The sequence below is a fragment of the Eschrichtius robustus genome, chromosome 11 (genome assembly GCF_028021215.1).
Source record: "Eschrichtius robustus isolate mEscRob2 chromosome 11, mEscRob2.pri, whole genome shotgun sequence".
In the NCBI taxonomy this organism is placed as follows: Eukaryota; Metazoa; Chordata; class Mammalia; order Artiodactyla; family Eschrichtiidae; genus Eschrichtius; species Eschrichtius robustus.
In genome coordinates, this window is record NC_090834.1 from 72,145,385 (window position 1) to 72,164,914 (window position 19,530).

Here is a 19,530-nt window from a genome sequence, read left to right on the forward strand (position 1 = left end):
AAGCACTAGGATCCCACGTCAGGGATCATCAAACTGGGAGAATGATTCTAGTGGAGAGATCATGGGTCAACACGTGCGGGAAGGCAAAGTCAGGTAAAATGAGGCTGGGGTAGAGAGTGTTGAGAAAAGTCAAAGGTAGGCTGTCACTTTAGGGTTTTTTTTCACAACAGATAATGGTCATACATTCTTGAACCTAAAGACAAGAGCTAAGTAATTCTATTGGTTGTTTAAATCTGGCAAAAGAATAACTAAATAATTTGAACTCTAAGACATGTGGCCTACTACTAATCTCTGACAAAAACTGTAAACAGAGAAGGGAGTTGCTATAAACATAGCTAGCTGATTCTTTTTGTGCATATTTTTAGTTAAGTAAACTGATGGTCTTTGGTCACGTCCTTACATTTTATTTTGCAGTCCTCGCAGGTGCTGGAGTTGGTGTCTAGAGGGATGCACTCCAACTAAAGGTTATTAAAAGAGTTGGGCTTTTAGCCTCATAAAGACCTGGGAAGACAGTTCAGAGAAGGAGAACTGGGAAGTATGAAGAGGGCTTTGCATTTTATTTTCCAGATAATAGTCCTTGGATACAAATCCTTTTATTTTTATTTGTCAGCACTGAGAGTTTGCTTTAGTTTGGTGGTACAAATAATTCAAAGGTTGCTGTTAGCAATCCTTGGATCCCAAAAATACCTGTATGTTTTTGGCATATAGAAATCAGAGCTTTTTAAGACTGGAAGGGATTTTAAGATCATCAAAATTAAATTGCTTCATTTTACAGTTGAGAACACTGAGGCCTGTAAAAGTTATGTGACTTGCTTAATGCTGGACATGAATGGTCGGGCCAGGACTAGAAACGATGAAATGGATTTCTAGTCCACTACTATTTCCATTACCATGCCTATGCTATCTCAGATGACAACCCAAGCTTTTAAAACAACAACAACAACTTTATTTATTTATTAACAACAACTTTACTCTGAATTTGTTCTGATTTTCAAAGCAATTTATTATTTCCTATGAGAATTTATAATGGGCATTTCAGTGATGCTGATACTAGTTTGTCATGCGCTTCTGTACAAGCTCAAAATGTATCCACCAAGCTTCCTATTTTAATCTTTGATTGGTAGTGATGAGGTCTGTTTATTTTAAAATACATTTTAAAATGTATTTGCTGAGTTCTGTCGAAATGAGATTTTTTTTTTTTTTCAATTGTCGTGGTGGAAAAAAGATCCCTTGGATTTTTATCTTTTAGGGCAAGCATTTGACTAATCAACTTGAAAACTCTATTAAATATTTTTTCCTTTACCCAAGAGGCAGACAAGGAAAGGGAATTCTGGTCTTTTTTCATCTTGGTCAAATTCTTGTGCTAATTTCTCTGTGATTTCTGCTATGCATTGTGAACTATGACCATATACGAAAATGGTCTGTTTTAGGTCATGGCTGTGGGCAAAGATTAATTGGTGAAAAATGGGCCTGTTTGTGGGATTTACCACACAGTAAGGTTTCAGATCTCCCTGGAAAAATGTGGAATTAGCTCTCTGAGAAATGAAGTTCTGTCATGAGGTTGAAGGGAGAGTTCTGGTGGAGGGAAACACAGTTCACTCTCTAAGGCAGTTATGATTGGTTAGATTCCAGAGCAGTCCCTTCGGTACAGCAAAGTTCTTCCCGCTTTCAAGTCAGTGTCTCCCACACGTAGCTAGTTTCACCAGTAATTCACAGATAGCATCTTACTTGGCTTCTTTCATGGCCAACTGATCCAAACTGGGCAATGGTCTTGGAGAGAACTCCTAATCCTCCCATTCCCCATCTCTAGAACATGTAGTTACAGTGAAAAAGCCTTCCATGGGGAAAGAACTTTTCGACAGCAGATTTTCTGTGCTCCTTGAGGCGGTTGCAGATGTCAACCAGTAGGTATGTTGGGCAAGGACGCAGGGAGGATGGAATGGTAGTTCTTCCCCTATGAAGATGGTTCTCGAGGAAGACAATCGCGGTCCTATCTACTAGGATGCTCCCAGCGAGCGCTCCACGTGCATGCTCCTCCCTAAAAGCCACTGCAAGGGCCTGCAGCGTGGCCCAAGAATCCACGCTGCTGTTGAGGTCAGACCTAGCCACAGTGATCAAGGTTTCTTCCCCATGACCTTGGTGGTGGCTGGCCCTTTACCAGGTCACAGCTCGGCTCGGACAGTCCAAGGGTCCACCCTAAACTGGGATGAGGGTAGAGGCAGGACCCGCCGCCTCCCCCCCTCAACTCGGTTTCTCTACTAGACACTCCCCTTGGGAGTAAACATCCTCTTTCCGTACGCCCCGGGTGGTGAGCCTGCCTGGGGTCCGTGACTTACCCCAAAGGGAACCTGCGCGCCTGGGGTCCCAGGATGGCGGGCTTGCCCCCTTCCGTCCGAAAAGGACCCCTCCCGTCTCCCCCAGCCCGGGCGAGTCTTCGGGCGGCCGCGGCCGCGCTCTCCCCAGTCTGGGCACGCTTCGTCGGCTGGGGTCCCCAGCTCCCTTCCCGGCGGGCGGGCGGCCGGCAGTGCGAACCACGGAGCGGGTGGCGGCGGGACTGGCCGGGGCGCGGGCGCGCGCGGGCGGCTGGCGGCGGGCGGGGCGCGCGCCCGGCCCGGGCGGCCGCGGGGGAGGAGCGCCCGCCAGCCGATCGCGCGCCCAACGGACTAGGCTAAAGCCGTGAGGTAACTGTTGCAGCCCGCGGGAGCTGGGAGGCGACACCGAGGCTCCAGTCCCGAGAAGTGCCCGAGGGAAAAGGAGGGGGTCCTGCCGCAGCGGTCCCAGGCAGAAGCCCCTTCCGCCCCTCTCCTCAGCCAGCATGTCGCGGACCCCGCCGCTCCTCCGCCCGCGCGGCGGGGACCCTGGGCCACGGCGGCGGGCGCAGCCCTGACGCGCTGCTGAGCCGGGGGGCTCCTCGAGCGCGGGGGCCAGGCGGGAAGGAGCGCGAGCTGCCGCTGCGGTCCGAGCGGGGCGTGCCGAGCCCCCGCGGCCACCCCGCATCCCGGCCATGAGGAGGGACGAGCGAGACGCCAAAGCCATGCGGTACCCTCAGCCGCCGGACGGGGCCGGCTCGCCCCTCGAGAGTCTGAGGAACGGCTACGTGAAGGGCTCCGTGAGCCCCCTGCGGCAGGACCCCCCGCGCGGCTTCTTCTTCCACCTCTGCCGCTTCTGCAACGTGGAGCTGTTGCTGCCGCCGCCGCCGCCGCCGCCGCCGCCGGCCTCCCCCCAGCAGCCGCGGCGCGGCTCTCCCTTCTCCCCGGCGCGCCTCTCGCTGGGCGCCCTGGCCGCCTTTGTCCTCGCCCTGCTGCTCGGCTCGGGGCCCGAGCGCTGGGCTGTCGGGGCCGCCCGGCTGCGGACCCTGCTGAGCGTCTGCTCGCACAGCCTCAGCCCCCTCTTCAGCATCGCCTGTGCCTTCTTCTTCCTCACCTGCTTCCTGACCCGGACCAAGCGGGACCCCGGGCCGGGCCGGAGCGGCGGCGGCTCCTGGTGGCTGCTGGCGCTGCCCGCCTGCTGTTACCTGGGGGACTTCTTGGTGGGGCAGTGGGAGTCTTGGTCTTGTGGGGACGGAGACGCCGGGGCCCGGGCCCCGCACACGCCCCCGGCGGTGGCCGGCAGGCTGTTCTTGGTGCTGAGCTGCGTGGGCTTGCTGACGCTCGCGCAGCCGGGGAGGCTCCGGCACAGCATCCTGGTGCTGCTCTTCTCCGGCTTCGTCTGGTGGGTGTCCTTCGCCAGCCTCGGGGCTCTGCCTCCAGCCCTCCGGCCGCTGCTGTCCTGCCTGGTGGGGGGCGTCGGCTGCCTGCTGGCCCTGGGGCTGGATCACTTCTTCCAAATCAGGGAGGCTCCCCATCATCCTCGGTTGTCCAGTACCGCGGAGGAAAAAGTGCCTGTGATCAGACCTCGGAGGAGGTCCAGCTGCGTGTCGTTCGGAGAAACTTCAGCCAGTTACTATGGCACTTGCAAAATGTTCAGGAGACCTTCACTGCCTTGCATTTCGAGAGAACAGGTATGTTACCAGAAAGCAAAGTTTGGTAAGGAAGGGAGGGCGGTTTTATCGCTTCAGTTCCCGAGTTGAATTAGCGTGTTTGAAAGCATGTTTACTTCCAGGGTGAAAAAAAGACAAGTTTTATTCTGGAAAGATATTCCTAAAATACAGGAAGCTTTAAAAAAAAATGCATAAGTACCATTTATCTTTGAATAGAAATGAAATAGCAGACTGAGCATATTGCACTTTTTAAAGAGTTTGTTAATGTAATAGATGCGTTCTCAGAAGAATGAAGTGAGTTATTTGAAGTATAATAGATTGACTACTCCCACTTTGGCATAGTCTGATGTGTAGCTTTTTGGTGACATTTATCTGTTGCTGTTATAATGGTGATGTCTCCCCAAAGATAGCGTACAGCCATTAGAATGAGTGGGGAAAAATATATATATATATATATGAATTTTAATCAGTGTGGTTTCATTATTCTTGATAATTGAGAGGACAAATCTGAGATCTCATAATAAAAAGAGAAAACAGTGATGAGTTTTGGAACAGAGACTTGTTAATTTAGATGAAAAGACTGTTGGGGATAATTATAAGAGATTTCTCCCCCACCCTCCACCCCAAATTTCAGCAGTGTAGGCTAATATAATCTTTTACAGACTAACTCATAGTCCTGTGTGTTTGTTGCATAATTAGGAGAATGTTGTAACAATTTAACCTTTAAACTTAGTAATGTTTGGAAATATGCCGAAAGCATTTGTACAATTTCTTTTCCTGTAGGTTTATATGCTTTTGTGTTTTAAAGGAATGGAAATCATCATTAGGGAAAGAGTTTCTATTTTTGTATAGCTGAGGGAAATCTCACCTGTTCTACATCACTAAGAAACTCATCAAGTTTAGCTACTGTTCACAGAGCATTTACTAAGTGGAAAATACTTACACTGTCTTAAACCCTCACAAGGACTCTGTATGGTAGGTGACATTAACCTCAAGTTAGAGATGAGCAAATTGAGGCTTAGAGGGATTACCCAACTTGACACATCTAGTAAGTGGCAGTGCTGGGATTTGAACCTAGATTTTTCAGTTTTCAATGATGTCTTCTAAGCAACTAAAAGGATGAATGTAGAGGTTTTCCTTAAGTAGGAGAGTAGGAGTCTGTACTATTGGTTTTCAGACTTCTTGATTAGTGATATGCTTTACACCAGGGACCCAATATATTTGAAACAGAAGTTTCTTATTCTTACTACATCTGATGCTGTTTGCTCTTCAATATAATTTACAAGCTGTTACACTATCCGTAGTGCTCAAAGAGACAACACCTTGCTCCCTGAAAAGTGTTTTCAGAGGCTGCTTTGTGGTCTGTAGTTATTTGGCCAAATGCTTGAAAAAAATTGTTCAAAAAATATCATGGCTTTTGTTTTCTCAGTTTACTGCCAGTGATAATAGACAATGCTCAGAATAATGTGTATCAAGAGAACAATTGTCAGGAGAAGATTCACTGTAGAGCAGAGTCATATCAGCTATTTTCATAGACTGGGATAGCGTTTGACGTTTGACTATTTGCAAATATATTGCGTTTTTTAACACCAGGAAAGTGTTTTAGCACAGTTTCATCACATTTGTAGACAATTTTCCTGAGCTCAGCAGCGTGACAGTTTAACGTAACTTAATTGCAATATATTGGCCTAGTGAATTATGGGTGTTATCTTACAAATTGAAAATTCCTGGTCTACTTGATCCTGGTCTGGTGCTCTTTCCATCACAGCAACCTTTTTTCAACCGTTAACTAGGTGCGGCATTGTTACGCTAGGTAGCTTTGTTATTTGTATTAGAGGAAACTGTTGTGCTTTTAAAATTTGTGCTTTTAAAAAGGGCATATTTTATTAGTGCAGAAAACCCTTATTCACATTCCACTATGAATAGGAACATTTTCTTGGTGGAGGGGGATCTTAAATATATGCTAATAGTTCAAGGGTTTATACATGGTTAATGTTCAGTGTCATAACGTAATACTCTTTCAGCAATACTAGAAACTACTAGATATTTTTAACTTGGCAGAGACTGTAATAAAAATTTTTACTTATGCTTTTTCCTGAAGTTTAACAGTGGATCTGTGGTTTTGTTTGGATGTATGTTATATGAAAGAAATTAAGTGGAAACCAATACTTTTATGAAAGTAAAAGATCGAGAGATTTTCTAATTTTCAAAGTGCTAAACTTTGTATGTGATAATTGTAAAGTCACTCTCTTGTTTCAGAAAGTGAAGGGAGACAAACGGTTTTGGGTAGAAGCTGATACAGGGGAAAGTCTCCTGGATTCATAGAGGTTCAAGGGTAAAGTCTTGGCCCTGCCGTCTTATTGGAAAAGTTGGTGAGCCTTTCCGAGTCTGAGTATCCTGTCAAATCAGGGGATCCAGTAGGTGAATTCTATACCACCTTCCAATTCTAGAATTCATTTCTTTTAGTTAGTTTACACTTTTTGTAAGGTATAAATAAATGTATGACTAAAACTTCAAAAGTTAATAGATCTCGAAGTTTTACTTAAATGTTTAATGTTGATATTGCTAGCCTATATTTTCCAAGGTGTGATAACTGGGAAGTATGAACAAATATTCTGTATTATTTGAAGAGAAAGAACTTTTAACACGTATATGTGGACTTTCATTTGTGGATTGATAAAATTATTACGCTTTCATTTCCTTAAGAATTTAAACGTTTTTATTAACGTCTTTGAAAAACAATTGAAAACTCATATTAATATAAATGTTTTTAATTGTGTGAGAGTAGATTCAAAGTAATTTTTAACATTTGGGATGTTATGTTAGATACTGTATTGAAAAATAGTGGCATATGTTTGTAAAACATATGATTTTTCATAATTAGGTTTAAAGTTTAGTTACTGCTGACTGTGTTCTACCTTGGTGGGTTAATGGAAAGAAGCACTAAGTTTGTAGTATATTTGTGAAGAATCAGCTGAGACTAATAGGAAGTAAAAAAAAATTTCTTTTTACATCTACATAAGATGCTTTGGCCAGAATTTAACAAGCTACATTTCTATGTCATTTTAATTATACATTCTACAATGCAAATTTCGGCTGTCAACCAGATCATTTTGTGTGTGATAGGCTAGGTATATACAGGGTTTTTTATAAAGGTAAATACAAGGTTTTTTAAATAAAGGCATAAGTCTGTGTGTGAGATATTTTTCTATACCTAAAATGCTGAGTGCTTTCTAAATGGTTAGGTAAATATTTAAAAATTCTGTGACCTTAAAGCCCATAAATATTATTTAAAGTGTTAATTTTGTTTAAAAAAGGATACGCATGTAGTATGAAGCCTTTTTAAAAAGATTTTAAAGTTTAAGTGATTATTTATTCCCCTAAGGAACCTGCAAGGCATAACCCACTATGAATTTTTTAAAGAATACTGTGGAATTTGTGAAATTTAATGAGTGTTTTATTCTAATTTCATGTTAATATTTTGTAGTGAAACATCAGCCTACGTAATATTTTTATGCTTTATTTTGTAAATATTGTATGTACCCTTGCCATCAGAGTTATCTTTCAAAAACACAGATTTGATCAAATCACTCACTCTGTTTTAAAAATCTCTTACGGCTTTTCATTGTCCACAAAATAAAGTTCATGCCCTTGACCCTTGCTTGCAAAGTCTTAATAACCTGCTCTTAGCCTTGTTTTGTTGTTGTTGAAAGCCGTTAGGAGTCACGGAACACCTCCCCACATCCATCCACCGCTCTAGCTATTTGAGGACTGCTTATTGTTACTGACGTGTAGACTTTTTTCTTTTGATTTTACCATTCACACTGGTTGAAATCTCCTTTAAGAAACGTATAAGATTAAGAAGCGTTTAGACACTACAGTGATGCTCAGGTTAATGTATAAGCTGAGAACAAAACTCCATCCTAGCAGAGTTGGCCGGGTTTAAAAATAAAAGTTGACAAATTGTGTCAAGCAGTGATGTGATGATGTGTGATAGAATATTTTCATTATACCACATGAAATAATAACATCTCCATAGTTTGTTTTCCCACAGTGAGTGGAAGGTAAATAAGGCCAACCATAAGTAAAACTTTGGTTTTAGTATAGTTTCGTGATGTTTGTTTTCATTGTCCTCTGATTTTTTAATCCTCCTCAGTGGTAGGCGCTTCTCTGATTCTCTTTCCTGCTCCCCTTTCAGTTACCAAGTCAGCCTGTTTCCCTAGCGCATTCTCCTGCCTTCTTATACCCCACCCAAAGCAGGAAGAATCTGTACTTGCTGAAAAAGTTTATTTCAACATAAATATGTTTGTATAGATATAGAAGAAATAGAAGAGATTTGGAGTTTATCTAATTGAAATCTGCTCATTTTATAGAAAGGAAAAAAATTCAACTCCAGAGAGAGAAGAATATTGTCTCTAGGTTATGCCACGAGGTTTTGGGATACAGGGACTAGAACCTAGGTCTTGACTCCTAGTTCACCTGTACTTTCCGTTAAGAGCATATGCACCTGCAGTCATAGTTTTCCAAGGCTGTTCTTAATTTGCCAGCTATCTCTAATTATGTGATAAACAATGTCCCTGAGTAAAAGCGGTTGAGGGTGGTGGTGGGAGAGAGGGGAGTGAGAGGTAGGAGGTACTCTTGAAATCACATAGTTCATGATGACCTTGAAGATAAACTTGGTACCTGATATCATTATTTCAGGGTGACTTGTCAGGATGCAGCTGGTCTGAAACTCAGGTGCCTTAAGAGGCCAGCCACATAGCCTATTTATGTTATACATTGGGGGAGGAGGGGAGGTAAGGAAGAATGGAAGTGAACTGTTGCCTACTTTGCCTAAGGGCTTTCAGTTTAAATAAAACAAACTGAACAACCCTGTTAGCCAAGCAAAACTTTAGTAGAGCTGGGTTCTGTCTGTGGGTAGTTCCTGACAGTTTATAACTGTATATAATTGTGTTTAAACAATTATAATTATGGTTTATAATAATTATAATTATTTATTTTTATTATATTTATTTGTTTAATTATATATATAATATTTATTTTATTGTATTTTTATTATTAAGTTTATTATAATTATAATAGTTTATAATTGTTCACCTTATTATTTACAAACTGATTAATGTTTATTTAAGAGATTGTTAGAAACCTGTTCTTAGAACTTGGGGAAGAGAATTGTTTCCCACTTTTTCTTTTACAACCTAGAACTTTTTCTCCAGTATTGATTGACCTGGAAGGTTATCTTATCTTTATAGATTTTCCCTCCTCCATCAGATAGAGTACATTGTTTGACTGCTTCCTTACATTTCGTACAACTTGCTTTCAGTATATTTTAAATTTATTTAGTTGGCATTTAAATTTGTTAATGAGAAATGCCATACATAAAAGAATGTACATATGTATATTTTTATATGGTTTAAGGAAGAAAAGAAAACAAAAAAGAAAAATGTCAGGTACTTACCACTCATTTCCTTTGTATAACCTCTTTTGCATCCCCTTCTCTCTGCCCCAGAGACAACACATCTATCTTGATTTTTTTCTTTTTGCTGTTCATTCCCTTGCTTATCGTTGTAACTCCCCTGAACATATTACTAAATAATCTAAATAATATGTTGTCAGTATTGTCTGCTTATGAACTTTAAGTAAATAGAATCATGCTGTATGAATTCTTCTGTAACTTTTTTTTTTCTTGACGTTTGAGATTCATTCATGTTGATGTGGATAGATGTGGTTCATTTTTTTCAATGCTGTATAGTGTTTCATTGTATGAACATAATAAAATTTATCCATTCCACTGTTCATGGACCTGTGGGTGGTTTTCAGTTGTTTGCTATTAAGCACAATGCTGCTATGAAATTTTTTGTAAATGTCTCCTAGGGGCATGCACACATCTAGAAGTAGAATTGCTGAGCTGCAAGGTATGCTCATATTCAACTTTACTATGTATGATAGGCAGAATAATGGTACCGTAAAGATGTCCATGTTCTAATTTCTGGAATTTGTGGGTATGTTATCCTGCCTGGCAAAAGAGACTTTGCAGGTGGGATTAAGTTAAGGACCTTGAGATGGGGAGATTATCCAGGTATCCAGGATTATCTAAGTAGACCCAGTGTCACAGGGTCTTTAAAACGTGGAAGAGGGAGACAGAAGAGATCAGAGAAGGAGAAGTGACAATGGAAGTAGGATTAGAGTAATATAATGTGAGAAACACTCACTCAGTCCACCTTTGGCTTTCACAATGGGAGAAGGCCAGGAGCCAATGAAAGCAGGCAGCCTCTAGAAGCTGGAAAAGACAAGGAAATGCATTTTTCCTTATAGTCCTCGAAAGTAACAAAGCCCTTCCAATACCTTGATTTTAGCTCAGTGAGACCTTTGTCAGACTTCTGACCCACAGAACTGTAAGATGTTAAATGTGTGTTGTTTTATGTGACTGAGTTTGTGGTAATTTGTTACAGGAATGTATTAGTTTGCATTAACTGCTGTAACAGTTGACATGGGTTGCTGTGACAAAGTACTACAAATTGGGTGGCTTAAACAGCAGAAATTTATTGTCTCACAGTTCTGGAGTCTACAAGTCCGGATCAGACTGTCCCCAGGGTTGGTTCCTTCTGAGCACTCTGAGGCGGAATCTGTTCCATGCCTGTCTCCTAGCTTCTGGTGGTTTACTGGCAACCTTTGGCATTTTTTGGCTTTTAGATGTGTCACCCCATCCCTGCCTTCATCTTCACATGGCACTGTCTCCATGTCTCTTCATATAGTCTTCTCTCTGTGCCTGTCTTTGTGTCTCAATTTACCCTTTTTATAAATACCCCAGTCATATTGGACTAGTGCCCGCCCTAATCACCTCATTTTAATCTAATTAACTCTGTAAAGACCTAATTTCCAATGAAGTCACATTCTAAGGTACTGAGGGTTAGGACTTCAGTATATCTTTTTTTTAGGGACACACTTTAACCCATACAAGTAGCAGTAGAAAACTGAGACACTCTGGGAAGTTGAGTTGTTTTTCAGAATGGTTGCACAATTTATATTCTGCTAGCAGTGAATAAGAATGCCCTTGAACCAATGATTCCTATTTAAGAACTTTAATTTTTGTTACTCCTGTGAGTGTGAAATGTATTTCTTTGTGATTTTAATTTGCATTTTTCTAATTACTAATAAGGCTGAATAGTGTTTATGTTTATGGATTGCATTTCTTATTCAGGGATTACCTGTTCATGTCTTTTGCCCTTCTAAAAATTCAGTGGTTTGGGGACTTCTCTGGCAGTCCAGTGGTTAATACTTCCAGTGCAGGGGGTGCAGGGTCCATCCCTGGTCAGGAAACTAAGATCCCACATACCTCATGGCCAAAAAACCAAAGACATAAAACAGAAGCAATATTGTAACAAATTCAATAAAGACTTTAAAAATGGTCCACATCAAAAAAAATAAATTAAAAATTCAGTGGTTTGTTTTTTATTGGTTCGTGAGTTCTTTATATATTTTGGACATTAATCCTTTATTGGTTATTTGGGTTGCAAATATCTTCTTCCAGTTTTCATGGTGTCTTTTGATAACTGAGATTCTTAATTTTAATATTATCAAATTTACCAATCTTTTCCTTTAATGGTGTGAGACTCTCCGTGTCTTGTTTATAAAACTCTTCCCTATTGGAAGTTATAAAATAAACTCTTATATTATCTTTTCAGAGTTTTAAAGTTTTGCCTTTCAAATGATTTTTATCCACCTAGAATTGATTTCCATGTAGAATGTGATACAGAGATCGAATCTCATTTTTTACCCGTATGTATATCCAGTTATGTCAGCACAATTCACTGAAAAGTTTATTCTCCGTTTATCAGCAGTGCTGCCTCTGTCAAATGTGAAATTTCAGGGTGTGTGTGAGCCTGTATCTGGCTTCTCTGTCATGCTTCACTAAGTTTATGTGCCCTGTGTTAATGCTACACTGTTGTAATTATAATAGCTTTATAATGAGACAATATACAGTAAGTCCCCTCATCTTACTGTTTTTCTTCAAGAGTTTGTCAGTTATTTTTGGAGCTTTGCTTTTCAATATAAATTTTAGAATAAGTTTGTCAAATTCTACAGAAATTCATATTGGGATTTTGATTGCCATTGCCTTAAATCTTTTGAACAATTTAGAGGAGAATTTGATTTTGATTGAAAATTTTAAGTTGCATTTTTCTACAAATTTATTTAGTATAACTTTTCCAATTTATTTTCTTTGTAATATCTTTTTATTATCTGTAATATCTTTTTATTATCTATTTATTTAATTTGTTCAGCATCTGCATTTTTGTCTTCTTTTTCATTCCGACCATCATTTGTATCATTTTTCTTTGTTTCTTAATCAACCTGGCTAGAAGTTTGTTTTTTTCTTTTTTGGGTTTTTCTGGTCATGCCACGTGGCATTCGGGATCTTAGTTCCCTGATCAGGGATGGAACCAGCGCCCCCTGCATTGGAAACGTGGAGTCTTAACCACTGGACCACCAGGGAAGTCCCAGTTTATTTGTTTTTTAATCTCTTCAAAAAACCAGCTTTTTGGATTGGTACTTGTTTTCTTTTTTTGATATGTTAATTTTTATTGGAGTATAGTTGAATTACAATGTTGTGTTAGTTTCTGCTGTACAGCAAAGTGAATCAGTTATACATATACATATATCCACTCTTTTTTAGATTCTATTCCCATGTAGGTCATTACAGAGTGTTGAGTAGAGTTCACTGTGCTATACAGTAGGTTCTGTTTTTCTTTTTTTGGCTGTGTTGGGTCTTCTTTTCTGTGCGAGGGGTTTCTCTAGTTGTGGCGAGCCGGGGCCACTCTTCATCGCGGTGCGCGGGCCTCTCACTGTCGCGGCCTGTCTTGTTGCGGAGCACAGGCTCCAGACGCGCAGGCTCAGTAGTTGTGGCTCACGGCCTAGTTGCTCCGCGGCATGTGGGATCTTCCCAGACCAGGGCTCGAACCCGTGTCTCCTGCATTGGCAGGCAGATTCTCAACCACTGCGCCACCAGGGAAGCCCCCAGTAGGTTCTTATTAGTTATCTATTTTATATATAGTAGTATGTATATGTCAATCCCAGTCTCCCTATTTATCCCCCCCTCCCCCGCAGTTCCCCCTTGGTAACCATAAGTTGGTACTTGTTTCCTATTTTATTTATATCAGCTCTTACTTTTATTATTTCTTTTTTTTCTTTCTTTGAGTTTATTTTCTTGTTCCCTTTTTTTTTTTTTTTTGGCCATGCCGCACGGCTTGTGGGAATCTTAGTTCTTAGTTCCTTTACCAAGGATTGAACCCTGGCCCTCGGCAGTGAGAGCCCAGAGTCCTAACCACTGGACCGCCAGGGAGTTCCCTCTTGTTCCTTTTTTAACTTTGTAATTGAGATGCTAAGCCCATTAACTTTGAGCTTTTCCAGCATATGCGTTTAAGATTATACATTTCTCTCTAAATGTTGCTTTAGTTGAATGTCACAAGTTTGGATGTATAGTATGGTTATTGTGCAGTCTGAAGAATTTTCTAATTTTCATTTTGATTTCCCTTTTGACTGACAGTTGTTTAGAAAAAGAAATTCTAATCATATGCAGGTTTTCCAGTTATTGTTGTTGATTTCTGACTTAAGTGCCTTTGGGCAAAGAATGTGGCCTAACATATGATCAGTTTTCATAAGTGTTCTGTTTGCTTGAAAAAATACAACAGTTTGTTAGCTGTCTGGTAGATAAAAGGTGTAAAATGTCCTTTTCATACCTTCTGTGTCCTTATTGACTTTTTATCTTATTGACCCGTCAGTAACTGGACAGAGTATTAAAAAATCTCACTTTCCTGGTGTTTTTTTCAACCCCCCCACCCACAGTTTGTGGGTAAGTGTATGGAGAATAGAACTTTACAAATTGGATGGAATTACTTATCAGAGGGACAGAAAAAGGATGCATGAAAGAGAGCACATGTCATATGTTTAAAGAGTCAGTGTAAGAAAGTAATGAAAAATTTGATCAGCGTTAATATATATTTACAAATTGCCTTTTATATGTGCCAGCCCCTAGAGAGATACTAAGACGACAGTCACAGGGTCTATATTGCAAGGAGATCACACTCTAATTGAGATAAAAAAATGTAAATAAATAATTACAATTCAGTGTGGTAAGTGATACAGCAGAGGTATATATAAGGTACATGGGAGCTTTAGGGAAGGAACAGCTAACTCTCTCCAGGAGGAGAGTCAGAAAGCCTTCAGAAAGTACATAACAATTGAGCTTTAATCTTCAAAAAGTTTCTTACTGATATAAAATGTATAAAAAATGAATTTAAAAATTTTACTTCTATGACCTTAGAAAGAATTTTTCAAAGTTATTCCAACATAATCTCCACCTTACTGTAAATATGTTTGGAATAAGAGTACTTCTTATCAACTGAGAGACTATAAAGTCACAGAAAATATGGAGTCCAATCAAGCAAACTGTTTACCTTCAGCCCCCAATCAATACTAACAACCAAAAAAGATGCTTAAATTCTCTATCAGAAATGTCAGTATCAGTGGTAAAAATAATATAAATAATAAAGAAATGTAACCCAGGATTAGAAAAAAGGGATTCTTATAAGGTATAATTACCAAGTGCTCGCTATGTGCTAGTCTCAACAACTCTGTGAAATAAGTATTGAAATCCTGCTGTGCAGCTGGAAACTAAGGTAGAAAGGTGAATTGACTAGCCCCACATCACTCAGCTAGCACATAGAAAATACCATAATATGCTAAATGCCATTTTCAGTGTATAACAAGCCCCTAAGAGCTCTCCCAATTGAAACAACTAAACTACAGGTTTAAGCATTTTAGAATGTATCTTTTGAAAGGAATCACTGAGTAAGAAAAATTTCAGATTCCAAAAAAAAAGAAGTGAAAGTAGTGTGGGGGAGAAAAAAATGTTCCCTTCTTCCCTTCTAGGGTCTTTGTTTGGGCTAGTAATTAAATTGATTTAAGACAAATTAACAGGGGAAAAACAAATTTAATTTTGTATATGGGAGCCCCATAAAAAAATGAGACTCCAAGAAGTAACCAAAGCAGGAATCTTTTATACCTTTAAGACAAAGAAACAATAAATTTGTGAAGAACTGACGAGACAAAGGAGTTCGGGCTTGGGGTAGTGAACTGGTGAAGAAGAAATAAGGTTTGTTAGGGCCAAGCATTCTTGGCCCTAAATTCCCTATCTCTGGTGATAAGGATGCCTTCCACCCTCCTGGTACTGGGACGGGTACCTTTCACATGGGAGATTTATATCTCCTGCTTTTGGGGAGCGGGGGAACAAAGGAGGGTCAGAGTGTTCTTCACCACTGTTTCTCAAGTAAGCTTTAATTCAAAGTAAGTTATATGCCGGAGTGACATATTCTGGCGTAGCACATTCTGCTCCCCTTCAGTAGGAATCCCGAGAGGTAAGCAGACATTAAAACCAGCTTTCATTTGAAGGTTTCTGACCGTCCTTAGAGACCTTGAACATTTGCTTCTGTTAGGTATGGCTAGGCTCAAGAGATAAAACCTAGGGTCTGTCCAGAGTCAGAAATCTAATAGGAAAACTGCATAAAGCAGAGACCCCAAAGTGTTACTCTTCCAGTGTAAGGGTAAGTGAGAAATAAATATGACCATGGAGGTGGGATGCGTGTCTTGACCTTGGCACAGGGAGTTGGGGGAGAGAGAAAATAAATCTTCCCTGGGAATGTATAACCACAAGAGGGCCCTCATAGAGTTTTTGTTTGTTTGTTTGTTTTAAATTGTGGTAAAATATAAATAACATAAAATTGACCATTTTGGCCATTTTAACTGTACAGTTTAGTGGCATTAAGTACATTCATATTGTTGTGCAACCATCACCACCATCCAACTCTAGAACTTTTTTTTATCTTCCCAAACTAAAACTCCATACCCATTAAACAATAACTCTCCATTCCCCCTCCTCCCAGCACCTGGTAACTGCCATTCTACATTCTGTTTCTATGAATTTGACTACTTTAGATACTTCATACAAGTGGAATCATTTGTATTTATCTTTTGTGACTGACTTGTTTCACTTAGCAGAATCATCTTTGGAATTCTAATAGGAATTACATTGAATCCGTAGATTGCCTTGAGTAGTATTTACGTCTTAGCAATAGTAAGTCTTACAATTCATTAACATGGGAGGTCTTTCTATTTATTTGTGTTTTAATTTCTTCAGCAGTGTTTTGTAGTTTTCAGTGTACAAGTCTTTCATCTCTTTGGTTAAGTTTATTCCTAAGTATTCTTTCTGATGCTATTGTAAATGGGATTGTTTCTTAGTTTCGTTTTTTAATATTTCATTGTTAGTGTTTGAAAATGCAACTGATTTATATGTGTTGTTTTTGTATCCTGCAGCTTACCTGAATTTATCTATTCTAATATTTTTTTTGTGTGGAATCTTTAGGTCCTCATTTAGTTAAATTTTTAAAAAAATAAGACTTAATTTTTTCGAGCAGTTTAAAGTTCATAGCAAAATTGAGAGGAAGGTACAGATTCTCCATATACACTTTGCCCCTGACATGGCCATAGCCTCTTCCATTATCAGCATCCCCCCCCCCACCCCCGACTGTTACATTTGTTAAGACTGATGAACCTACATCATAATCACCCAAAGTCCATAGTTTACATTATGTTTCACTCTTGATCTTGTGCATTTTATGGGTTTAGATAAATGTATAATGATATGTATCCATCATTATGGAAAATAAATACAAAGTATTCACTGCCCTAAAAATCCTTTGTACTCTGCATATTCATCCCTTACCTCATCCCCACCCTTGGCAGCCACTGACCTTTTTACTTGCTCCATACTTTTGCCTTTTCCAGAATGTCATATAATTGAAATCATAGAGTACTCATTTAGTTTTTTATCTAAATTAATGCTACATATGTGGACTTAGAAACCTCAAGTGAAAATGTAAAGTGGTCCCAGGTGACTGATAGAGGTAAATTCAAATTCTCTAGGGCCTCAAATGATTCCCACAGATAAAATTCCAAGGATATTGAGCAGTGCATAGTCAAAAATCCACAAAACTTGCGCAGAAACAAGGCACTATGAAGGAGAAGCTGCAGCAAAAAGTACACAGCAGAAGAAACCCACAAAGGCTTCAGAGATTGGAGCTATTATTTACCAGATATAAAAATATGTTTAATATGCTTAAAGAAATGAAATAGAAGCTTGGGAAAATGGTTGGGGAACAGAGAATTAAAAGAATAATCATGCAGATTTGAAAAATAGAACTTCTAAAGATGAAAAAATAACCACAGATTTAAAACCTGATGCACGTATTAAATAGCACTTGAGAGACAGAATCTGTGAACCAGAATGTAGATCCAAAGAAATTGTCCGTAATGTTTTGCAGAGAGAAAAAGAGATGGAAGTTAAGAAAGAGGGATCGAAAAAGTTGGAGAGTAAAGAAAAAAGTTTAACATGAATTTAACTGAAGTTCCAAAAGGAAATAATAAGAGGGAAAACAGGCAATATTTGAGGAGATAATGGCTGTAAAATAGAACTTTACAGAACTGATGAAAAATACCAACTGATATCCAGAAAGCGCACTGAATCCCAAGCAGATTAAAGAAAAAGAAATCCACCCTTAGATTCCATCATTGCAAAATTCAGAACACACACACATGCACACACACACACACGAGAAGTTCTAAAAGAAGGCAGAGAGAAAAAAGAAGTTACCTACCAAAAAAATGAACGGCAGTTACACTGAAAGGTGACTTATTAATAGGAAGAATGGAAGCCAGAAAACAGTTGACTGTCATTTGTCATGTGCTGAGGGAAAATAACTGTCAAAGTAGAAACCAATGTCCAGCAAAACTTTCTAGAAAGAGAACATATTAAAACCATTTCAGACCAGCAAAAACTGAGAGTTTTTTACCAGCAAAAGTATGCATACTTTAGGCAGAAGGAAGAACTTAAATCAAGAAGGAATGATAGTAAATATATAGGTAAAATTAAGTGGCCTTGATGTTCTGAAACATTACTAACAGTGCCTAATTTGTGAGGGGAGAACAATCTAGAACTAAAACTAGAAAAAAAATAGCTTTTGCCTTGGAAGGAAAAATTAAAATAGTGAGATGATGTGAGAATCTTCTGTCTATAGTGAGAATACTAGGAGTGGAGAGACAGAGTGGTATAAATATTTTCATATGAAGAGAGGTCTGAAGATATTTCAGGTCTGGGTGCTTGAAAGGTTAGTGGTATCGTTAGCCAACATAGGGAGTATGGGGAAAGGACCTGGTTTGGGAGAAATGACAAAGAGCTTGGTTTTATTGATTAATGCATGTTTTCTCATGTGTATACTTGCTATCTCTAAATGGGATGTAACCTCCCTGACAACAATGGTCAAACATTTCTGTTTTGTATTTCTCATAGTATATTTTGGAGCTGACAATGGTTATCTAATATTGTATTTACTCTTGATAGTTCCATGCTGACCTTGAGAAAAGGAAAGAACTCTAGGTGGAGATGGGTCTCAATTCCCTACTGTCTTTGGTATTCTCGTCAACAATAAGCTGTGTTGCACAATGGTGAAGCCAGACTGCTTCAGAGTTTCAATGGCATCTCCGCCACGTACAGGATACTAGGCAAGTTGTTTAACTTCTCTGTACCTCAGCTTCCCCAGGTGTAAACTGGGGGTAAAATAGCATCTGTCTCACTGATGTGAGGATTAAATGAGTTAATAACCTGTAAAGTTCTTGAAACAGTGTCTGGCACCTGGTAAGGTTGCCATGCAATATTAGTGCTGTTATTATAGTTAAAATTTTCATTCTTGAATTGCTTGGTACTTCATGCCAAATTACTCTAAAATTAATGGTGGGCTTCCCTGGTGGCACAGTGGTTAAGAATCTGCCTGTCAATGCAGGGGACATGGGTTCGAGCCCTTGTCCAGGAAGATCCCACATGCCGTGGAGCAACTAAGCCCGTGCGCCGCAGCTACTGAGCCTGTGCTCTAGAGCCTGCGAGCCTAGAGCCCGTGCTCCAAAACAAAGAGAAGCCCGCGCACTGCAACTAAGAGTAGCCCCCACTCGCTGCAACTAGAGAAAGACCGCGAGCAGCAGTGAAGACCCAAAGCAGCCAAAAATAAAATAAACAAATTTATCAAAAAGAAAACACAAACCCTTTAAAAAATAAATAAATAAAATCAATGGTAAGGTTAACTGAAATTTAGATCTTTCAAGCAATCCCTTTTTATTGTCCTGAAACTCCTTTTGCAACCTGTATCGAGTAAAAAGCCTGTGCATAAGGGATAATATGGGGAAAATTCTTCCAGCGGATTGTTCAGTATTAGGACAACAAAGAAAAGATGCAAGTGATGAGTTTAAAAGCGATTAAGGGGACTTCCCTGGTGGTCCAGTGGTTAAGACTTTGCCTTCCAATGCAGGGGGTGCTGGTTCGATTCCTGGTCAGGGAGCTAAGATCCCACATGCCTCGTGGCCAAAAAAAAAAAAAACCCAAAACATAAAAAACAGAAACAATATTGTAACAAATTCAATAAAGACTTTAAAAATGGTCCACATCAAAA

At 39.8% G+C, this 19,530-nt stretch overlaps 1 protein-coding gene across 1 annotated transcript in view; it reads left to right on the forward strand.

The window, feature by feature from the left end:
- The first annotated feature begins 2,986 nt into the window (after positions 1-2,986).
- The window catches only part of PDE3B (phosphodiesterase 3B), a 169,593-nt gene continuing 153,049 nt past the window's right edge, over positions 2,987-19,530 (forward strand). Inside the window, exon 1 of the mRNA XM_068554689.1 lies at positions 2,987-4,000. Within this exon, the coding sequence (XP_068410790.1) occupies positions 3,005-4,000 (996 nt within the window). The 5' untranslated portion in view covers positions 2,987-3,004. The remainder of the gene's footprint in view (positions 4,001-19,530) is intronic.